General features: G+C 39.6%; 1 protein-coding gene across 2 annotated transcripts in view; it reads left to right on the top strand.

Annotated features, from left to right (window-relative positions):
- The window catches only part of prkcz (protein kinase C, zeta), a 303,127-nt gene that overhangs the window by 189,528 nt on the left and 92,509 nt on the right, over window positions 1-21,090 (top strand). For both annotated transcript variants that reach the window (XM_052039280.1, XM_052039279.1), the window contains exons 10-14: window positions 7,415-7,512; window positions 10,457-10,543; window positions 18,268-18,403; window positions 19,237-19,324; window positions 19,706-19,825. In XM_052039280.1, the coding sequence (XP_051895240.1) occupies window positions 7,415-7,512; window positions 10,457-10,543; window positions 18,268-18,403; window positions 19,237-19,324; window positions 19,706-19,825 (529 nt within the window). The remainder of the gene's footprint in view (window positions 1-7,414; window positions 7,513-10,456; window positions 10,544-18,267; window positions 18,404-19,236; window positions 19,325-19,705; window positions 19,826-21,090) is intronic.

Raw genomic sequence — 21,090 nt, 5'->3', positions numbered from 1 at the left:
GGTGGCACAGGGGTGTAGCTAGTGGAGCTGCTGCCTCACAGCTCCAGCTCTAGCCACCCAGGTTCAATCCTGAGGTTCTAGTGCTGTCTGTGTTGCGTTTTCACGTTCTCTCTTTGACCATGTAGGTTTCCTCCCACATCCCAAAGAGAAAGGGATGTGAGAGGAAACAAAGGTTGGTAAGTTAATTGACCACTGTAAATTGCCCCTAGTGTGTAGTTGAGCCAAGTTGAAGAGAATGTGGGGAGAATGAAATGAGATTAGTGTAAATGGGTGCTTGATGGTTGGCATGGATTCATTGAGCCAAAGGGCCTGTTTCTCTGTTGTGTGACTCCATGACTAAGTTTGGAAGAAAACAAGGCAGTGAAAGAGGTTCAGGACTTGTCAGAGGCATGTGGAAGTTGATTCCATGGTGTAGAAACTGTTATTAAAAACCAGCATATGGATGAGGAAGAAGATTGGGACCACGAATCAATCCTTAGATAAAGTAAGAAATAAAGCATGGAGGTGTAAATTAGTGACATTGCTGTATATACTCTGGCTGAAGGTTAAGAAGGAAGCTCAATAGAGGCAATTCCACTGAACTGAACGTAGGAAGAACAGGCAGTTGAAGAGGATGTGGTTGATCATGCTCCAGGTTGCATAATGCACCTGGGTCATGGTATCAGACAGTGTTATCTTGGATCCTTGGTGTGGCAGTCAGAAATCTGTCTGAAGAAATTGAAACCAGGGTATTACAAGAAACTAAGGTATAAAGTTGGGACATGACAAAGCAAGTTAGGTGTTTAGCACAGGAAAGGATGGTTGGAGTTGAAGCAAATTTCATTTTGAATATCGGGATAGTTAAATACCTTTCCCTTTAATTCTAAATTCTTTAAAACATTTTAAAAGAGAAATAAACCATTTCCTATATTTATTTAGATATAATACTGTAAATGTTGTAGTATTTATTTATCTTGGGTGCAGCCAGTCAACTGTGTGGGTGTCATGAAGACCACAGGCTCCAGTCTGACAGCAGCCTACGGACCTTGCAGTGCCCACATGGTTGGATGGCTGTTGGAAAGGTAAACATAAATTAGACACTTTTCTATGTCTAAGTAATTAGATTGATCTGATTTCACTAATAATCTCTTCCCCGTTTGTCAAAGTAAAGGGTACTTTTGAGTTGCGTTCTATAATTAAATGAGAAAAATCACAGCATTTTGGAAATCCTGAGAATAATTTTGAACACAATGTAGCCTATCAATCTGGTTAAAGGAAATAGTTTCTATTGAATAAACTCCAGCTTGGCTGGTTTGTGGGAAGCTTGTGAGATGGCATGTGTTTGCTGAGGGATGGATAAGTTTGCAGCCTGAATATGAAAATGTAGGGAAAATAACTTGCCTCTTTTCCTTCACTAAATGTCTTGTCGTTTTCAAGTCTTAGTTTCTTTAAAAAAGGCAGCTAAACAAGTGACAATTTTTAATGACTAAACTGAGAGCCTGTGCTGCATGAATGTTGTTCTGCCCAGATATGATGACTTTTTTTCCCAACATGTATACTTGCATTGAAACATTTTAAGAACTTTTCAGGCTGCCATTTATTCTGTCTATCTTGTGAACTGTAATCTGTTCTTAAAATAAAATCATATTCTGTCCAATCATTTGTTGTGCCTGACCTTGGTTAAAGATCCTTCAACCAAATCTCTTCTCCATTCTGTTCCCCTGTAAAATTACAGATCATGCTGTTGGCCAGGCAATGGTCCATGATGTCAGAGATTATTTAATTTTATATTTCCACATCCCTCCCTGCCCACTCCCTTAAAGAAGCTACATTTCAAAGTTTGGGTTTTATACAGTTTTGAATTTGGAGTTGGGGGAAGAAGAAATAATATCTCTGTTATAACCATGGTTTGGGAGGAGTTATGAAAATGTGTAATATGTACAGGTAACTTGGTATTCTGTTGAAAAATTTTAAGTGATCTGGATTGGATTACGAAAAAGAAAAAAGGATAATACAAAATAAAATATTCAAAATCCTGGCAGGTGAAACCAACTTTGGACCCTTCATGACTGCAAAGTGAAAGATAAGCAAGCCTCTGTGTAGGACGAAACAAATCGACAGATTTGATGGCTTTTTGACCAAGTTTGTGGATGATACAAAGATAGATGGAGGGGCAGATAGTGTTGACGAAGCAGGGAGTCTGCAGAAGGACTTGGACAGGTTAGGAAAATGGACAAACAAGTGGCAGATGGAATGCAGCATGGGGAAGTGTATGGTCATAAACTTTGGTAGAAGGAATAAAGGCATAGACTATTTTCTAAACAGGGAGCTAATTCAGAAATTGGAGGTGCAAAGGGACTTGGGAGTCCTAGTGCAGGATTCCCTAAATGTTAACTTGCAGGTTGAGTCGGTAATAAGAAAGGCAAATGCAATGTTGGCATTCATTTCGAGAGGACTAGAATACAAAAGTAAGGATGTAATGCTGAGGCTTTATAAGGCATTGGTTAGACCACATTTGGAGTATGATGAGCAGTTTTGGGCCCCATATCTAAGGCCCCATATTGCTGGCATTGAGAGGGTCCAGAGGAGGTTAATGAGAATGATCCCAGGAATGAAAGGGTTAATTTACGAGGCTCATTTGATGGCTCTGGGCCCGTACTCGCTGGAGTTTAGAAGGATGAGGGGAGACCTCATTGAAACCTACTGAATATTGAAAAGCCTGGATAGAGTGGACATGGAGAAGAATTTTCCAGTAGTGGGAAAGTCCAGGACCAGAGAGCACAGCCTCAGAATAGAAGTTTGTCCCTTTAGAACAGAGATGAGGAGGAATTTCTTTAGCCAGGGTGGTGAATCTGTGGAATTCATTGCCACAGATGGCTGTGGAGGCCAAGTCATTGGGTGTAATTAAAGCAGAGCTTGATAGGGTCTTGATTAGTAAGGGCGTCAAAGGTTACGGGGAGAAGGCAGGAGAATGGGGTTGAGAGGGAAAAATAAATCAGCCATGATCGAATGCCGGAGCAGAACTCAATGGGCTGAATGGCCTATTTCTGCTCCTATGTCTTATGGCCTTATGGGTCGTAATATTACTGGACAAGGAATTATGACCCATGATATGAGTTCAAACTTAACAATGGCAGCTGGGTGTTTTAATTTTAATTATGTACATAAATCTGAAATTTTAAAAAAAAGTATCAGTAGGTGACCATGGAACTAATGGATCATAGTAAAACACCATCTGGTTCACCAATGTCCTTTAGTGAAGGAATGAGAATCGGCTTTCAAATAGCTCCCAGCAAAGCTTATTTTCTATCCCTTCCAACAAAAACAAGTTTCTGACTTGTTTTGTAATGCTTTTAGGTGTCCAGTTGCTTTCTTTTACAAGTCCCCTCAACAGAGTTCTGTCCTTCAAAACCCTCCTCAAAACACTTTCAATTAAAGCCACAAAAAATGGAAGCTTTTTAAAATATATCTGATAATAATTTTGTACTGTTTTAAGTTCTTATTTCTTAACTAAAACTTGATGTTGAAAACAATTAACGTGAATTTGCTTATGACATCCATTTGCTTAGCAGATTTAAGTAGCTGATGAGCCAAGGAGATCAAGAACCTCATGAGTTAGACTCAGCGTTCTGAGTTAAACAATCACTTTGGTGTCAAAGATACTTCAGCTGAGTTTCTCATGGCATGAATTTCACTGGCAAAACTTTTGAGGCGGTGATCACAAAATCAGGTGTAGCATAGCTTTAGAAAAAATAAATGGTTCTGACCATGAAAATGCTTAGCTGAAAGTTGAAAAGGCTGTATTTTTTTAAAAGAAACAATTATTGGACTCCTTGACTTTATTATAGAAGCATAGTGTACAAAGGTATAAAACACTGGTTAGGCTTCTACTAGAATATTGTGATTAATTCTAGGCTCCAGACTTAAAGGATTTCAAGGCCTTAGATTGGGTATGAAAAGGATTTACTGTTGTACCAGGGATGTGGAATTCTAGAAGAATTTGATAAGTTTTGGCAGAAAAAAAGGTTATCGAAGCAGGCTTGATAGAGTTGTTCAAAACTATTAACAATTGTGATAGAGTAAGTAAGGGAAAACTGTATCCAATGGTAGAAGGGTCAGTAACCAGAAGTTCCAACACTAAGGCAAAATGAAACAAAGGCAATATGAGGCAATATTTTTTATGTGGCATGTTGTAATCCGGAATGTGCTGCCTGATGGAATGGTGCAAGCAGTTTTAATAATAACTTTCAAATGAACTTGGATGAATACTTGAAGGAGAGAAGGGTATGAGGAAAAGGTAAATAGATGGGACCAATTGAATAGTTTTTTTCCAAAAGCTGGTAAGGGTACTTAAGAACATTAGAAATGGGAGCAAGATAAACCATTGACCCTTTAGTCTGCTGTACTGTTTTTTAAGATTGCAGCTTTTTTTTCAACATTAATTCCACCCTATCAATTTCAAATTTGAATATATTCATCAACAGAATATCCACAACTCTCTAGAGTAGACAGTTCATCAACTTGAGTGAAGAATTTCTTCTTATCTTAATCCTAAATGGCGGACTCATTATTTTGAGAATATGGCCCCTATTTCTAAATTCTCTCACCAAGGGAAAATAAACTCTCAGCATTTACCCTGACACTCTGTCTAAGAATTTTGTGTTTTAGAGAATCAATTGTCAGACTTACAAACTCCAAAGACAAAAGTCTATTCTACTTGATATCTTCCCAGGAAAGTAATCAAATAAAATTTTGCTGTACCCCTTGGAAAGAAAGCAACCACACTAAGTCCTTGTTATCCATGAGGATTATAAGTACAGGCTTCCCACATATAACAAAAATTGCAGATAGCATTAAGGCCCTCTCCCAAACCACTCCAAATAGAAACAAAAGTACTCTTAATGTTCTTAATGCATTAGCATACAGTAATAAATTACATTAAAATATTTAAATGCCTGAAAGGAAATATTAGCTAATATGCAACTTCCATTGAAATCTACAAGCAGTGATCCATTTTGAAATCGCAAAGTACAGCTATATAAACAAAGACCACTCTCTATTTGAAGAATGTTCAGCAGGGAGCCACTTGACACAAGTGGTCTGGAAAACTGATCAGTGTATTATACAGACAATGATTGGTTTCTCTGTGAGTACCTGTTAAGAGATGTATTTGTTAGAAAAAAAAATTCAAAATGGGGTCTGGGCCCAACCATACAAGTACCTAGATTTATAGCTAGCAAATCTGTGGATAATGAGACTGAATGTAGATCTATTGTTAACTAGATGACTGAATTGCCACCATGTGCTATTTCATTTTATGATCATTGTTCGGCTAAATTTTTATGTTGGGCATTCAAGGACAACCAACACCAGTGGATGTTTATACCAACAAGTCATTAATATTTTCAGAAGATAAAAGAAAATAAATTGGTGAGAGAGAGGAGTAAAATTGCATTTTAAGCTATAGTGAACAATCTGTTGTGAAAATACTGCCTTTACATAGTTATCTGCAATATATTTGGTAATTAGCAATATGTAGATCTGATAACTTTTGCAGCTAGGTCCTTTCAAACTGGTAACATTGTGAAATATATAGTTTGTTGTTGCAGTTATTATCATGCTATGAGGTATGTGTTATTGAGAAGGGGAAAATCTACACTGTACATGACCCATGCAGTTACTGAGCGGAGAACATACTATTACACAGAGGAATTGTTTTGCATTTTACTTTTTGTCATTTATCATTCAGAAAACTAACATTTGAAAACAATTCTTATGAAGTGAGGATAAAGGAGGACTCAACATCTAAATACTTTGGAGAAAGCCAAATACTTTTGTGTTATACATTATAATGAAATTCCACTGAAAACTTTGCAAGTCTGGTTTGTCCATTTGATCTGTATAATTTGCACCAGTTATGGACAGTTGAACAGCTGAAATGTATTGTTTAATAATGTAAATCAATGGGCTCTAAATCACGAAGCTAACAATATAAACTGAAAAGTAATGTTGGGATTAGGCTTTCTTCAGAGTTTTGAGTGCTTATCTTGTTATTTATTGATCACCCAGAAGTATCCTTAAAAATACACACACAGCTCATGTTTTAATTGCCTCTGATATCAGAAGCACAAAGGAATGAATTTGGAACAGACCTTCAGTAGTGCTATTAGCTGAAAGTATTAAAATGAGGCTTGGCTCTTTATTAAAGGTTTTGTTAGTGTACACCAGCTGTTCTTAGAGGGTACACATCTGGAAAAACCTTGCATTTTCCAGTCATGAGCTTTTCCAAAGATTATTACCTGCATCATCAGCATTCTGTTCAATGTGCACAAAAACAGATGTGACAGTCCTGAAGTTTGCTAGTAGTGTCTTGTCAGACTCTTTACTGTCACCTATTTAGTGCTCTCTTTGGAGCCTTAAATGATGATCCTCAAGCTTTCTCTGCAGAAACTCCTCGTTCTCACATTGCTACAACAACCTTCTATCTCCCTCATTGTGCTGATAAGTTTGTGTTCACAAATGTGGGTTAGGAAGCCTGTTTAAAAATGATGCAAAAGTGGGAAAGTTCCTTTGTATCGTGGAACAGGCTTGAGGGGCTGAATGGCCTACTCTTCTCATTTCTTATTGGTCCAAAAACTGCACATCAGTATTTGCTTCTAGAGGAATAGAAGGAACTATGCTGGATATGGGTAAAATATTGATTAGTTAATACTTGTCAGTACTGTCTACAGTTCTGGTAACTATATTATTAAAAGGATATTGAGGTATGGCAGGGGATTTTTAAAAAAGTGAATGATACTAGAACCACATCTATACTATTACAAACAAGATGAACAAGGTGAGTCTCTTTTCTCTTGAAAAGGGAAATCTGAGGGATAGCCTATAAAGGTGTTTAAAATTATGAAAGGTTTTAAGAGAGCTTCCATTTATGGTGAAAGCTGGAACTAGGGGCTGTTAGCATAAATAATAACTTGAAAGTTGGTTAAGGAATTTAGATGTAACTGTTTTACCAGTGAGCACATAGAACTCACTTTCACAAGGAACAATCTGATTCATATACATACATTAAGGGGAATTGGTTAAACATATCAAGGAAAAGGAATAGATAATCTTGCTGATTGATTGTTAGGAAAGATGGGAGGGGGCTTTAGGGGATCATGGACTGAATGGACCAAAGTTGGGCATGGACTGATTCTCACCTGTATAACCTGTGCAGTGTCCTGTAAATAGTGCTATAAATTATAAGCTTCTATTTGTGATAGATAAAAACCTATTTGGGTGTTTTATGCCTGTTTGAAATTGGAGAAGACTAATGGGAAGAGAAATTTTCTGTTTTTCCTTCAGTCTTCTATCAAACACAATTGATTTGGGCAAGGAGGATGTTTTAACTGATTACTTAGACACTGCAATAATACAATTGTGTTTTCCTTTGCAGGATATTGACTGGGTACAGACAGAAAAACATGTATTTGAACAGGCCTCCAGTAATCCATTTCTTGTTGGTCTTCATTCTTGTTTCCAAACAGAAAGCAGGTAAGAAATATTCCTTACTGAATTGCTTGTTTATTCCCAGTTGGTTCTTTCATTGGACTCCTCTACAAATAACTATGGATTTGGAGAGATCAACATTTTAAGGAAGAATCCTAGATGGTATGTTTAATTGATTTTGGGCATAATTTCTTGTTGAGAGGTTGTGATTTCGCCAGGAAGTTGTGATTTCAAACCTTATTATTGTCCACCCTACAAAACTGCTTTACTTTATCAGGCTAAAAAAACTGTAGCACTAAAACATCAAGCCTGGCTTTCTTGGTGTTCATTCAGCAATTTAAATTATTCTGTCTTCTCAACAGAAAGCAGGGAAAGGGGAATTTTTAAATAACACTGCTCTTGCACCTTACTTTTTTTGTAATATTTTGGTTCAGATTGTAATGACAAAACTGAGACCTTGAAGACGCATGCAACGCAGCAGCAAGAACTTAAGTAATGCTTACGTTATTTGTCTATATTATCATCATTGTATCGTTGTTTAAAGCTATGTTTGTAGTCTTTTTTCCGTGCTTAGGACAGGAATTATATAGTCTTTGCTTATTCAAAAAAAGCAGTCACCCTATATATAGAGCAATATATGTGGTCTATTACAGGGAGCAGTTCACTTTGATAATACAATTCAATCAAATGAACAAGAGTTACTAGCTTGAAATCTGCACCAGGGCGTGTTATTTATAATTTTATAAAAGCATCAAGATGCTCTAAATTGCCTGTGTTTTGAGAGGTGCCATTGTGAATGACAGTGAACAATAGTTAATAGTCTCATAGGAATGACTCATGTGAGCTAGCAAGAAGAAATTGCTAATCTAAAAGTAAAAAAAAACTGCAGGTGCTGGAAATCTGAAGTAAAAACAACAAATGCTGGAGGTACTCAGCAGACAGCATCTGTGAAGAGCAAAACAAAGTTAACATTTCAGGTCGGTGGTCTTTCAGAATTTACAGAGTTAGGCTTAGAAATTTAAACAGGGTACTTTCCTGTATTGGTTTATTATTGTCACTTGTACTGAGGTACAGTGAAAAACTTGTCTTGCATACCGTTCGTACAGATCAACTCATTACAGAGTACAGATACATTGAGTTAGTACAGAGTGCATTGAGGTAGTACAGGGTAAAAACAATAACAGAGTACAGTTGCACTTCCCTGTAAAGTGTCACAGCTACAGGGAAGTGCATTGCCAGTAGACAATATAGTGCAAGGTCAAACAAGGTAGATTGTGAGGTCAAGAGTCCATCTGTTCGTATAAGGGAACCATTCAATAGTCTTAACACCGTGAGATAGAAGCTGTCCTTGAGCCTGGTGGTATGTGCCCTCAGGTTCCTGTATCTTCTGCCTGATGGAAGAGGAGAGAAGAGAGAATGACCCGGGTGGGTGGGGTCTTTGATTATGTTGGCTGCTTCACCAAGGCAGTGAAATGTACAGATAAGAGTCCATGGAGGGGAGGCTGGTTTCCATGATGCACTGGGCTGTGTCCACAACTCTCTGCAGTTTCTTGCAGTCCCAGGCAGAGCAGTTGCCTTACCAAGCCGTGATGCATCCAGATAGGATGCTTTCAATGGTGCATCGATAAAAATTGGTGAGTGTCAAAGGGAACACGCCAAATTTCTTTAGCCTCCTGAATAAGTAGAGGTGCTGGTGAGCTGTCTTGGCTGTAGAGTCTACGTGGTTGGACCAGGACAGGCTGTTGGTCACGTTCACTCCTAGGAACTTGAAGCTCTCAATCCTCTTGACCTCATCACCATTGATGTAGACAGGTGCATGTACACTGCCCCCTTTCCCGAAGTCAATGACCAGCTCTTTTGTTTTGCTGACATTGAGGGAAAAGTTGTTGTTCTGACACCATGTCACTAAGCTCTCTATCTCCTTCCCGTACTCCGATTCGTTGTTATTTGAGATACAGCCTACAATGGTGGTATCATCTGCAATCTTGTAGATGGAGTTAGAGCAGAATCTGGACACACAGTCATGAGTATATAGGGAGTAGAGTAGAGGGCTGAGGACGCAGCCTTGTGGGGCACCAGTGTTGAGAATAATCATGCTGGAGGTGTTGCTGCCTATTCTCACTGATTGTGGTCTGTTGGCCAGAAAGTCAAGGATCCAGTTACAGAGGGAGGTGTTTATTAGCCAGGTTGCAGGATATCATGCATGAACTGTAGGTAGCTGTTGTTGGGCCACAATTCATATTGCCATATTTGACAGCACCAGAAATTGTACAGAAGAGCTTTACAAAAATATTACCAGGGTTAAATAAATGTTATGAGGAAAGATTGGATAGATTGGGTAGTTTTCCTAAGAAAGGAAAGGCTGACAAGCGATTGCATAGAGGTGTATAAATTATGAAAGGCCCAGAAAGGGTGAATTGTAAAAAAATCTTTTTTTGCTTAGCATAGAGGTCAATAACTAGCAGTCAGACACTTAAGGTAATAGATTTGAGTGTCAGAGGTGAAGTGAGGAGGAAAAATATATCAGCATCCAAACAATTGTGCAATGGGAGAGGAGGGAGATTGTTCTGAAAATTCTCTGCCCGAAAGGGTGTTAGAGGTCGAAGCCCTCATCCTATTTAAGGTGTTTGTGGACAGAGCTGGGAAGAGTGATTAGTCTCAATAGCATATTTTCGTTTGGCATGGACACAGTAATTTGAGTGGGCTCTTTCTGTGCCTTGAATTTCTGTGATGTGGTGGATTGATTTTGCTTGTTGATATTCCTGAATTTTGAGTTCCTGTTCATATAATGATGCACAATCTTAAATATATTTGTAAAAGCTGAATAACAATGTTTAAGAATGCACAGCATTGGACTTCATGACATTTAAACTTCAGCTACCACAGAACATTTAGCATTTTATAAACAGATGTTACTTTATTTGCAATATTGCCATTTTCAGTGATTTGTGCATTGTAATTGAAATTTATTTTCTGTTGTATCTTTTAGGTTGTTTTTGGTTATAGAATATGTCAATGGTGGCGACCTCATGTTTCATATGCAACGGCAAAGGAAGCTTCCTGAAGAACATGCCAGGTACAAGATGTTTTATGTCTTCTCTCATGAACCAAGAACAAAACAATTGTGGATACAACCACTTTTTGGCAAAATTAAGTTGATAACTGAAAGACAAACAATGACAATGTAAGATACTTATTTAGATTTGCAGAATGAGAGATTCAGTAGCTTTTAATTGTGGCTAAAAGTGGTTATTATTACCCTAACCACGTACAGTCATGAATCCATCTAGTTATTGTAATTAACATGGTATGTGCCCTTGTTTTGACTTTGGGGGTAAATCACGCTTCCATATCAAATTCTGTGTGGAATAGCTTTCGTCTGTTTGCAGAGCAGTTTCAGCAGAAAGAGGGAAGTGCCACTCAATGTAAAAACTAGCTAGTTTTCCTTTCTTCCATTCTTGGATTCTCACCTTTTCCCCTCTCACCCTCTTTTCACATTGCTTTACTTTCCTTCATGTACTTTCCCCAATGCAAGTTACCAAACAGCATCTAATTGAGAATTTGTATTCACCATATCAGACATGGTCTAATTTTGTACAATAACATCTGGTTGGTTAAGACTTGTAAAGCTGCTTGGTAATGTAGACAGTTTTGATACTTTAATAAATAACCTGGTAATATGACACCAAATTCAAAATCTATGGAATTTGTAGAATGGCCAATTAAATCCAATAAATGTGCCACTAATTCATGCTTTAAGGCTTACACCAAAACTGAAAATTACTGAAATATCAGAAGTGCCTCACTGAATCAACTACTGGAACTTATTCCATGATTTGGTGCCTCATACAAGCAACATAGCTTTGCTCTAGTGACTCAAAACAATACTGGCACCTTTTTCATTTGATTTGTGCTCCAGTTCATTGAAACCGATCTGGACTTCTGTATAAGATAATGAAAAGCCAGGAATTCATTGGATTTTTGTGATTAGAGTCAAAGTAATACAGCATGAATACAGGTCCTTCGGCCTGACGAGTCCATGCTAACCACAGTGTCCACACGGCTAGTCCCAATTTCCTGTGTTCAGCCCATATCCCTCTAAGCCCCACCCCTCCATGGACCTATCAAAGTGCTCCTTAAATGATACAATTGTACCTGCCTCAATCACTTCCTCTGGCAGCTCATTCCATTTTCTCATCACCCTCTGCATGAAAAAGTTGCCCCTCAGGTCCTTTTAAATCTCCCCCCACCACCACCCTAAATCTATGCCCCTAGCTTTGGACTCCACTACCCTGGGGAAAGACTTACTGTTCACATTATGCCTCATGATTTGAGATTTCTAGAAGGTCACCCCTCATTCTCCTACATTCCAAGGAATAAAGACCTAGCCTGATCAACCTCTCCCTACAACTCAGGCCCTCTAGTCCTGGCAACATTGTCAAATCTTTTCTCCACTCTTTCCAGTTTAACCACATCTCTCCTATAACAGGGTGACCAGAACTGTACACTGTACTCCAAATGCAGCCTCACCAACAACTTGTACAACTTCAACATAATGTCCCAACTACAATACTCATTGCCCTTCATCTGGCCCTGACTGATGAAGGCCAGAGTGCCAAACACTTTTCACCACCCTGTCTACCTGTGATGCTGCTTTCAACAAATTAGGCACTTACTCCTAGGTCTCTGTTCCATTTCACTCCCTAGTGCTCTACCATTCATCATACAAATCCTACACTGATTTGACTTTCCAAAATCCATCACCTCTCACATATCTGTAATGAAATCCATTTGTTACTCCTCAGCCCACTTCCCTAACTGAGCAAGATCCCCCCTGTAATCTTTGATAACCTTCACCATCAACACCACCTAATTTTGTGTCATCCACAAACTTGCAGATCAAGCCTTGTGCATTCATATCCAAATCATTTATGTAAATAACAAATAAAAAGGGTCCCTACACTGACACTTGTGGCACACCACTAGTCACTGGCCTCCATTCTGAGAAATAACCTTCAACCACCACCGTTTCCTACCTCTGAGCCAATTTTGAATCCACCAAACAAGCTCTCCCTAAATTCCATGGGACCCAACCTTCCAGACCAGCCTGCCATGCAGGAGCTTGTCAAAGTCCAAATAGACAACATCCACTGCCCTACCCTCATCTAGGTTATTGGTTACCTCTTCAAAAAAACCCTAAAAGGTTTGTCAAGCACAACTTCCCACGCACGAAGCTATGTTGACTGCTCCTAATTAGACTGTCTATCCAAATGTTGGTAGATCCTGTCCCTCAATTCCCTCCCTAGCCACCCTTTTACTCTATATCCAGCTATAGAATCTCTTGGGATTTTCCTTAAACTTACCTACCAAATCTATCTCATACCCTCTTTGCCCTCCTGATATCCCTCTTAAAAATATTCTTAATCTTTTTATAGTTAAAGGGATTCACTCATCCCCAATGTATGCTTCCTTTTTCTTGGAGAGACTCAGTATCCCCCCTCAGCCAAAGTTCCCCAAGCTTGCCAGGTTTACCCTTCACCCTAACAGGAACATGCTTTTCCTAGACTCTTGATATCACGCTGTTAAGAGCCTCCCACTTTCTATTTGTTCCTTTCCCTTCAAACAGACTCACCCAATCAACCTCCGCCAGATCCTGCATAATTCCCCTAAAGTTAGCCCTGGTCCAGTTTAGGACCCTGACCTGTGGATCTGTCATGTCCTTTCCATTGCTGTCTTAAAACAAATAGATTTATGGTCACTAGACCAAAATGCTCCTCCACTTTTACTTGCTCTACCTAGATTCTCAAGGGGAGGTCTAATATTGCATCCAAGTAGAATCTACTAGATATTGACTCAGGAAACTTTCCTGCACACTTCACAAATTCCATCCTATCCAGGCCCTTAACACTCTGGGTAATCCAGTCAATGCTGGGGAAATTAAGATGTCCCACTAATACAACACTATTATTCTTACAACTATGAGCAATTTCTCTACATACCTGCTCCTCAGGTTCCCACTTACTATTGTGGGGTCTATAGTACAGCCCCACTAAAGTGAACCTCCCCTTATTTCTAAATTCTACCCATGTGGCCCCACTGGATGATCCTCCAAAAATGTCTGTACTGCTGTTATGTCCTCCCTTATCAAGGCAACATCCTCTCCTCGCTTACCTGTACCTCTGCCACATGTAGCATCTGTATCCTGGAATCTTGAGCTGCCAGCCCTGCCCTTCTCTCAGCTATGTTTCTGTTATAGCTATAGTATCCCAGTCCTCAGAGCCAATCCATGCTCTGAGTTCATCTGTCTTATCTGTTAAACCTCATGCATTGAAATAAATGCAATTTAACTGGGTATTCCTTTCACTCCCTTTACTGTGACCCTGGCTATCCTGATTACTAAACGATCTCACTGGCTACTGCTTTATCCCATGACTTGCTTCTGCTCAGAGTCCCACCCCCTTGCCAATCTAGTTTAAACCCTCCCATGTAGCATTAGCAAATTTTCCTTCAAGGATATTAGTTCCTCTCTGGTTCAAGTGCAACCCACCCCTCAGGTACAGGTTGCCTCTACCCCAGAAGAGATCCTAATGGTCCAAGAATTTGAATGCCACCCCCTGCACCAACTCCTCAGCTACTAATTTATCTGGCCTATCCCTCTATTTCTGACCTCACTAGCATATGGCACAGTGAGTAATCCAGAGATCACCACTCTCAACATCCTACCTCTTAACTCCCTACACTCATTCTGCAGGACCTCATCCCTTGTTCTACCCATGTCATTTGTACCAACATACAACAACCTCTGACTGTTCACCCTTCCCCTCAAGTATTTTCTGCAGCTGCTCAAAGACATCCTTGATCCTGGCACCCAGGAGGGAACACCATCCTGGAGTCTCTTCTGTATACTTGTTTGCGAGGGGAATGGCCACAGGGGAACCCTGCACTGACTGCCTGCTCCCCTTGCTTTTCCCTGGTGGTCACCTATCTATCTGAAGCCTGTACCTTGGGGGTGACCACTTCCATAAAAGTGGTATCTATGATGTTCTCAGATTCCTGGATGATCCTGAGTACATCCAACTCCAGCTCCAGTTCCTTGACCCAGTCTGTCAGGAGCTGCAGCTGGGTGCACTTCCCACAGATGTAGTCATCAGGGTTCCCTACCTTCCCACATTTTGCAGGAGGAGAATTCCACTGCCATCCTGCCTACACTGAATCAGGTACTAAGGATCAACAACAGAATCTTACCTGTGCCTCCTCACCAAAGCCTTTTTAAAGATCCACTCTTGCTCCCAACACCGGGGCCACTTACTCAGGCTCTTCACACTGAAGCCTCCCCACCCCTGCACTGGCCCACTCTCACAATGGCCACTCTGCTTGACCCTACCTTTTTATTGGCTGCTGTTAATTAGCTAATTAGTCAATCAATTTTTAACTAACAATTTGCAAACTTGCTTCTTTTAGAATCCTGTAAAGTGACACACACAGGCAAGCCCCGAGACCTACCTCTTTTAAACTGTCCCACTCTTGCTCCAAGTCTAGACTCCAGTAAAGTGAAACTCACAAGATTCTGAATTAATTTTGTTGTTTGGCCTCAAAACATCACTAGATTTTAAGAATATGCCTACATGACTGACTTTTTTTGTATTTTTTTTCTCTTTAATGTAAAGCTTATCTCTGCTTAAAAATACTGAACAGTTCTCTTGAACTATGAAAATTGTGATCTTTCTCACTGTATACATTGGTGTCACTTTTAAAAATGTCATGGGCATTGAACAATGGAATTAAGGTGAATGTGGCCCACTGCCTTAACACACTGCCTATGATGCCAGTACTCCCACACTCTGTTTTGGAGAGTTAACTGAGCTGGTCTTCCATTCCCAAGAGTTAGAGCAGGTTGCAAGTGGTAATTACACTTCTAGAAACAGATCAAATAAGCTTCTATAATTATTTTAAACATATATAAAAAAATAATTAAAATGCCTTAAAGTCCTTCAAATAAACTAAAGCAAAATCAATAAACTATGTAGCTGTATTTAAGGGCTGTGATCCCATTCAAATTAATGTGGTTATGCTATTTATGCCAACTGAGGGGCCAGATGCAAAGTGCATCAGGCACCTCAGTTCGGTGTGTCAGTGCTAAACTCTTGGCATGTGAACTCCAGCTTGTCTCTGACTTCCACATTTTAATGCACAGGCATGGAGTCAGAGACTAGCTGATCAGCCAGGACCAAATAGTTGACGACACAAGAGACTGCATATGCTGGAATATGGAGCAACACATGAGATGACTGAGGAACTCAGCGGGTCAGGCAGCATCTATGGAGGAAAATAGACAGGTTGAGAAAGGTTGAGACCCTTCATCTGGACTGAAAGATGGAAGGGAGAAAGCCAGTACGTATAAAAAGTTGAAGGGAAGATGTGGAGCAAGACCTGGCAGGTGATAGGTGGATCCGGGTGGGGGGGGGGAGGAGAGTGGGAATGGCGCCATAAGCTGGGAGGAGATAGGTGGAAGTGACAAAGCGCTGAATATGATGCAACCCCTCCTCTCCCTTTTTTCTCTCTCCTCCTGATCTACCTGGCCCCCATCTCCATGCCTCTTGCCCCCCCCCCCTTTCAGTCTACCCATCACCCACAGGTTCCCTTCCTCCACTACTCCCATTTGCCCTCCCCACTTCTCTCCCTTTGTTCCATGCTCCATCATCCTCACTTATTAGATTAAATCCTCTGGAGGTTTTGGAGAGAGTACAAAAGAGGTTCACCAGGCTGTTTCCTGTGATAAAGGATTGGCCATCTGGAGAGGCTGGACAAACTTGGATTGTACCTCTGGAGCTTCAGAGGCTGTGGGGTGACCTGACAGGAATATGTAGAATTATGAGAGGCATAGATAGGATTGATGGTCAGTCTTTTTTTTTCCTTGAGTGAAAGTATCAAATACAAGACGGCATAGGTTTAAGGTGATAGGAGGAAAGTTTAAAGAAGATTTACGAGGCAAGTGATATGTACCTGGAATGGGCTGCCAGGGGAGGAGGAAGATGTGATAGCAACACTAAATAACCTCTTATGCTTCATCTTGCTACAGTGTTAAGAGTGTAGTAGTCTTGTAACAAGTAGAGAAAATAGATGCATAAGCATGGCAACAGATCAGTAAGTACTTAAAACAGGAGCTTACAAAGGTATCAACTAAGTTTTTTATGTTTGAGTAGTAAATGGTGGAGGAATGAGCATGCAGTAACCCCATCATTAATGTGCCAGCATGATCCCCATAGGTAGGGTGCCAGTTTCGGTGCAGGAAGTCTGGTGTTGATGGTGCTTCTCCAGAGTTTCCAACAGAGAGCCCCCATCACTCCAGGGTTGTTCTGGAGTCTCTAGGAATTGAAGATTAATCTGTGGTTATTTTCTTTGAAATACTTTTAATTATTAGTTAAATATATATCTGTTAACTCGTTGAAGAGAACAGTGCTGATGCACGTTTTTGACTCGAAACATTGACAATTCCTTTCTTTCTGTAGATGCTCCTGGACCTGCTAGGTTCCTCCAACAGTTTTTTTTGCTCCAGAATTACATCTCCAGTATCTTGTGTCTCCTGAATAGAGGAGTATTTGGTTCATTCTTGAGAATAGATGGTTAAGTATGATCGCATTAAATGTTTTATCATTTAATACGATCATACTTAACCATCTATCTCAATGCCATATTTTCATTGTCTCCACATTCCCCTTGAGCCCTTTCACTAGAAATGAATCCATTTCTTAATTAAATATATACAGTATAGCTTGCTTTACGATGGACAATTCCATGAGGGTGGAATTGTTGGGCAGGAAATTCCAGGGGCCTGGAGAAGAATGTCCTGTGTTGAAGTCTCCAGGAATACATCCAACCAGATTTGGCAGTCTTATTTCAGTGGCGGTACCTACAATGTAGAACAGCCGGCAGCATGAACACAGAATCTACAGCAACAACAAGCTCTTCTAAGTGTTTTACAGTAGAAAAGCCCAGTAAACCAAACACTCTGGGGGAAAAAAAAGAATTTTAACCCAGTGTTATTTTCTGACTTGTACTGTCCTTGACTGGTTGCTATGATGAGGAGCTGATGATATTCACACAGTGAAGATGGAAAATGGTGTTATATGAAAAAAATAGGAGCAGGAGATGGACATAGGCTCCTCAAATCTGTTCTGTCATTTAATGCGATCATACTTAACCATCTATCTCAATGCCATATTTTCATTGTCTCCACATTCCCCTTGAACCCTTTCGCTAGAAATGAATCCATTTCCTAATTAAATATATATAGCAACTTTGCATCTCCAGCCCTTTGTGGTTGCAAATTCCATGGGTTCCACGCAATTTGATTGAAGGAATTTCTCCTCATCTCAGTCCTTGATCTTTGCCTGTATGCAAAGACTGCCACCCCTCACTGTAGACTCCATAGCCAGGGAAATGTTCTCCCTGCATCCAATCTGTCTGGTTGATGATTAGCTCAAAAATGGCATCATTCTCAGTTCAAATATTGACGAAGCCCTGGCCTTTTTTTTTCAGGTGTTTCATGTGAAGGGTCATCTGTGACTGAAAAGCAGACCTGTAAGAGATGCAATGAGTGGATGGTGTCCAGTAGTTGCTTTATTTTAGGACAGTTGATCCCCTGTGTAGAATCATAAATGGGTAGCTATAAGCTGAAAATGATTTCAGGAGAAATATACAACTAACTTGATAATTCTGGAAGCATTCCATAAATTAGCAGGACAGACATGTACTGTAATGGAGGTTAATGCAATTATCAGTTTGTTTATTTTCTTGTAGATTTTATGCTGCTGAAATTTGTATTGCTCTCAACTTTCTTCATGACAAAGGAATCATATACAGGGACTTGAAACTGGACAACGTTCTCTTGGATTCTGATGGCCACATCAAATTAACAGATTATGGAATGTGCAAGGTATGTTGCTTGCCCATAGCCATGATAGTTTAGGGGGACGGATGAATTGCTCCTAACAAAGGGAAAATCTATTTTCTTTATAATTTTTCTCCACATGAAAAGACCTGATGAACCTTCATTACCTAACCGATGTGGCAGTGAGTCAGGTGTTGCCACTACATATTTGATCGTAGCTATGCCCAACTCAGTTTTAAAGGAATATTTGCACATTCCTATTTTCCACTAAAACTAGCATTTTATTGGAGAATGGTATCCATATTTGACTTCTTTGCTTCTCTCTGAGCCACAGGTAGATCAGCTGTCTCAGGCAAATCTAGGATCAAACCTATAACCTTAATATCTTTGTTATTTATCACAATACCATTCTATGCCCTGACCGGAGGAGAAAGCATTGGGTTGTACTAGGATTTTAAAAACAATTGCTTGCTTGCTATGCTGATCATGACCAAGCTTGACCAACAATAATTATCATCGGAGACATATTTGCAGATGTTATAAAATAGAAATCTTACAGTTTTGAAAATATGCAGAGAAAAGTAGTAATTATTGACACTGAGTCAAATGCATTACTTCATTGGCTTGATCCATGTTGCACATAAATTACCATGTACCATACGGAAGTTTGCAACTGTTAGTTATCCTTGATAATGGAAATGATTATCCCAATATTCAATTATCTCATTGCTCAGTTTTGTGCTGTAGCTTAATGTCAATTCAGTTAACAAATTAGTTTTAGGGTATTAAATCTAAAATTTTTGGAAACGCAATTATTAGACATTTTAATGAGCCAATTATTTTTTTCTTGTGTCACATAATTTCTCTTTCCTCCATAGGAAGGACTTGGGCCTGGTGATACTACCAGTACTTTCTGTGGCACACCCAATTATATAGCACCTGAAATATTGAGAGGAGAAGAGTATGGTGAGCAACATAATGAAAGATATAGCTAGCATGATTTGGTTTGATTATCTGTACAGCGTATCAAAAGTACTAAAATTAGGTTTTTAAAGTTATTTTTCAAGGTAATTAATTTTTTTGGATATTTTCATTTTATTATCTGTAAATTGACATTAAAAATTTATACTTGGAAAGTTAAGACTTTTTTGATATAATTGAGCAGTTTAGTTTATTAATAGAGCTGTTTATTGGTATAGATGTTGCTTTGTGTTATTTTTTTCTTGCATGAGGGAAGAAATGATATGCCATTGATGGTTAAATGGGAGGTTCTAAAGAATATATGATGGAAAAAAAGAGGTACTTCTTCCAAACAAAACTGCCTAACATTATTTTGTTGGTTACTAGGTTTCAGTGTAGATTGGTGGGCACTTGGCGTACTGATGTTTGAAATGATGGCTGGAAGATCACCATTTGACATCATCACTGACAATCCAGACATGAACACAGAGGATTACCTGTTTCAAGGTTAGCCATGGATAAGTGGTGCAGTAAGAACTAATCCTGCTCCTAATTGTTATTCACCATCATTTATTTGGTGCCTCTTGGCAACGTCATCTGAACATACGTATGATAATTTACCTCTTCTCTCTAGCTGTTTGCTTATCTGACATCCATTTCTGGATGACCCACAATTTTTTCCAGTTAAGTATTTGGAAGACTGAAGTCTATATCTTCAGATTTTCTATCTACTAATCCCTTGGCCCTTATTCCATCATCTTCCATGGCCACAGCATTTTTTTTGAAACAACAGATTATTGTAACCTTAGCATTCTATTTATCTTCCAACATAATACCCTCTCCATTGCAATTATCCACCTGTATCTATATAACTTTGTTCACTACTGCCCTTGCCTCAATCCTCCTGTTGAAATATTTACCCATTTCCGTTTCCAGACAAGCTCCTGGCTTCCATTCTCTGCACGGTTCTTCACCCAATATGTATAAAATTCCAGTGTTCATCTCCTGTCCTGACTGCTGAGCTTCCCTGTCCTTGCTAGCATGTGGTGGCTTCTGATCCTCTAATATCTTCCAATTTACATTTCACATCCTTGTTTCAATGGCTTCAGAGCCCTGCCCTTTCACCACCACCAACCCCACCTTACGTAACATACTGTTCTTCCATTATCAACCCACTTGTTTATTCCATTATCTCACCATTGGTGACCATGCCTTCAGCAAAGTCAACAACATGTTTTAGAAATTTCATTCTCTTGCTCCACCCCCAAACAACCAAACCAACTTATTTTGCTCTTACTATTACCTGTAAAAATTAAAGATGAGAATATAAATTACCTGTGGCAGGTGTGTCTGTCCGTGATAGCATCAGTAGAAGTGAGCACTGCACTGTCCTTGTGGAGACAGTCCCATCTCACTTGGAGTACATGCTGTATTGCATTGTGTAGCACTACAATTGTGCTAAATAAGATCAACTCAAACTTCACATCCACAAGGCACTGTGGGCTATTGTTAGTAGCAACAATATACACCATCACAGCCCAGGACATTCTTCAGCCAAGAGATCCACTCTGGTTGAGGAGTGCAGAAAATGATGAGGTGCCAACATAGGACTATGTGCATGCTAGACAGCAAAAAAACAACAGCATGCAATAGGCAGAACTAGGCAATATCACAACCATCAAAGCATTGCAGTCTTAGTTGTAAATGGCAATGAAAAATTAAATAGCCAATGGGAGGAGGAGGCTCAAGAATGTCCCCATCCTCAAAGGACG

This window comes from Pristis pectinata, chromosome 26 (genome assembly GCF_009764475.1).
Source record: "Pristis pectinata isolate sPriPec2 chromosome 26, sPriPec2.1.pri, whole genome shotgun sequence".
Classification (NCBI taxonomy): domain Eukaryota; kingdom Metazoa; phylum Chordata; class Chondrichthyes; order Rhinopristiformes; family Pristidae; genus Pristis; species Pristis pectinata.
The sequence above is the reverse complement of the archived record's forward strand: the minus strand, read 5'-3'. Positions and strand labels throughout refer to the sequence as shown.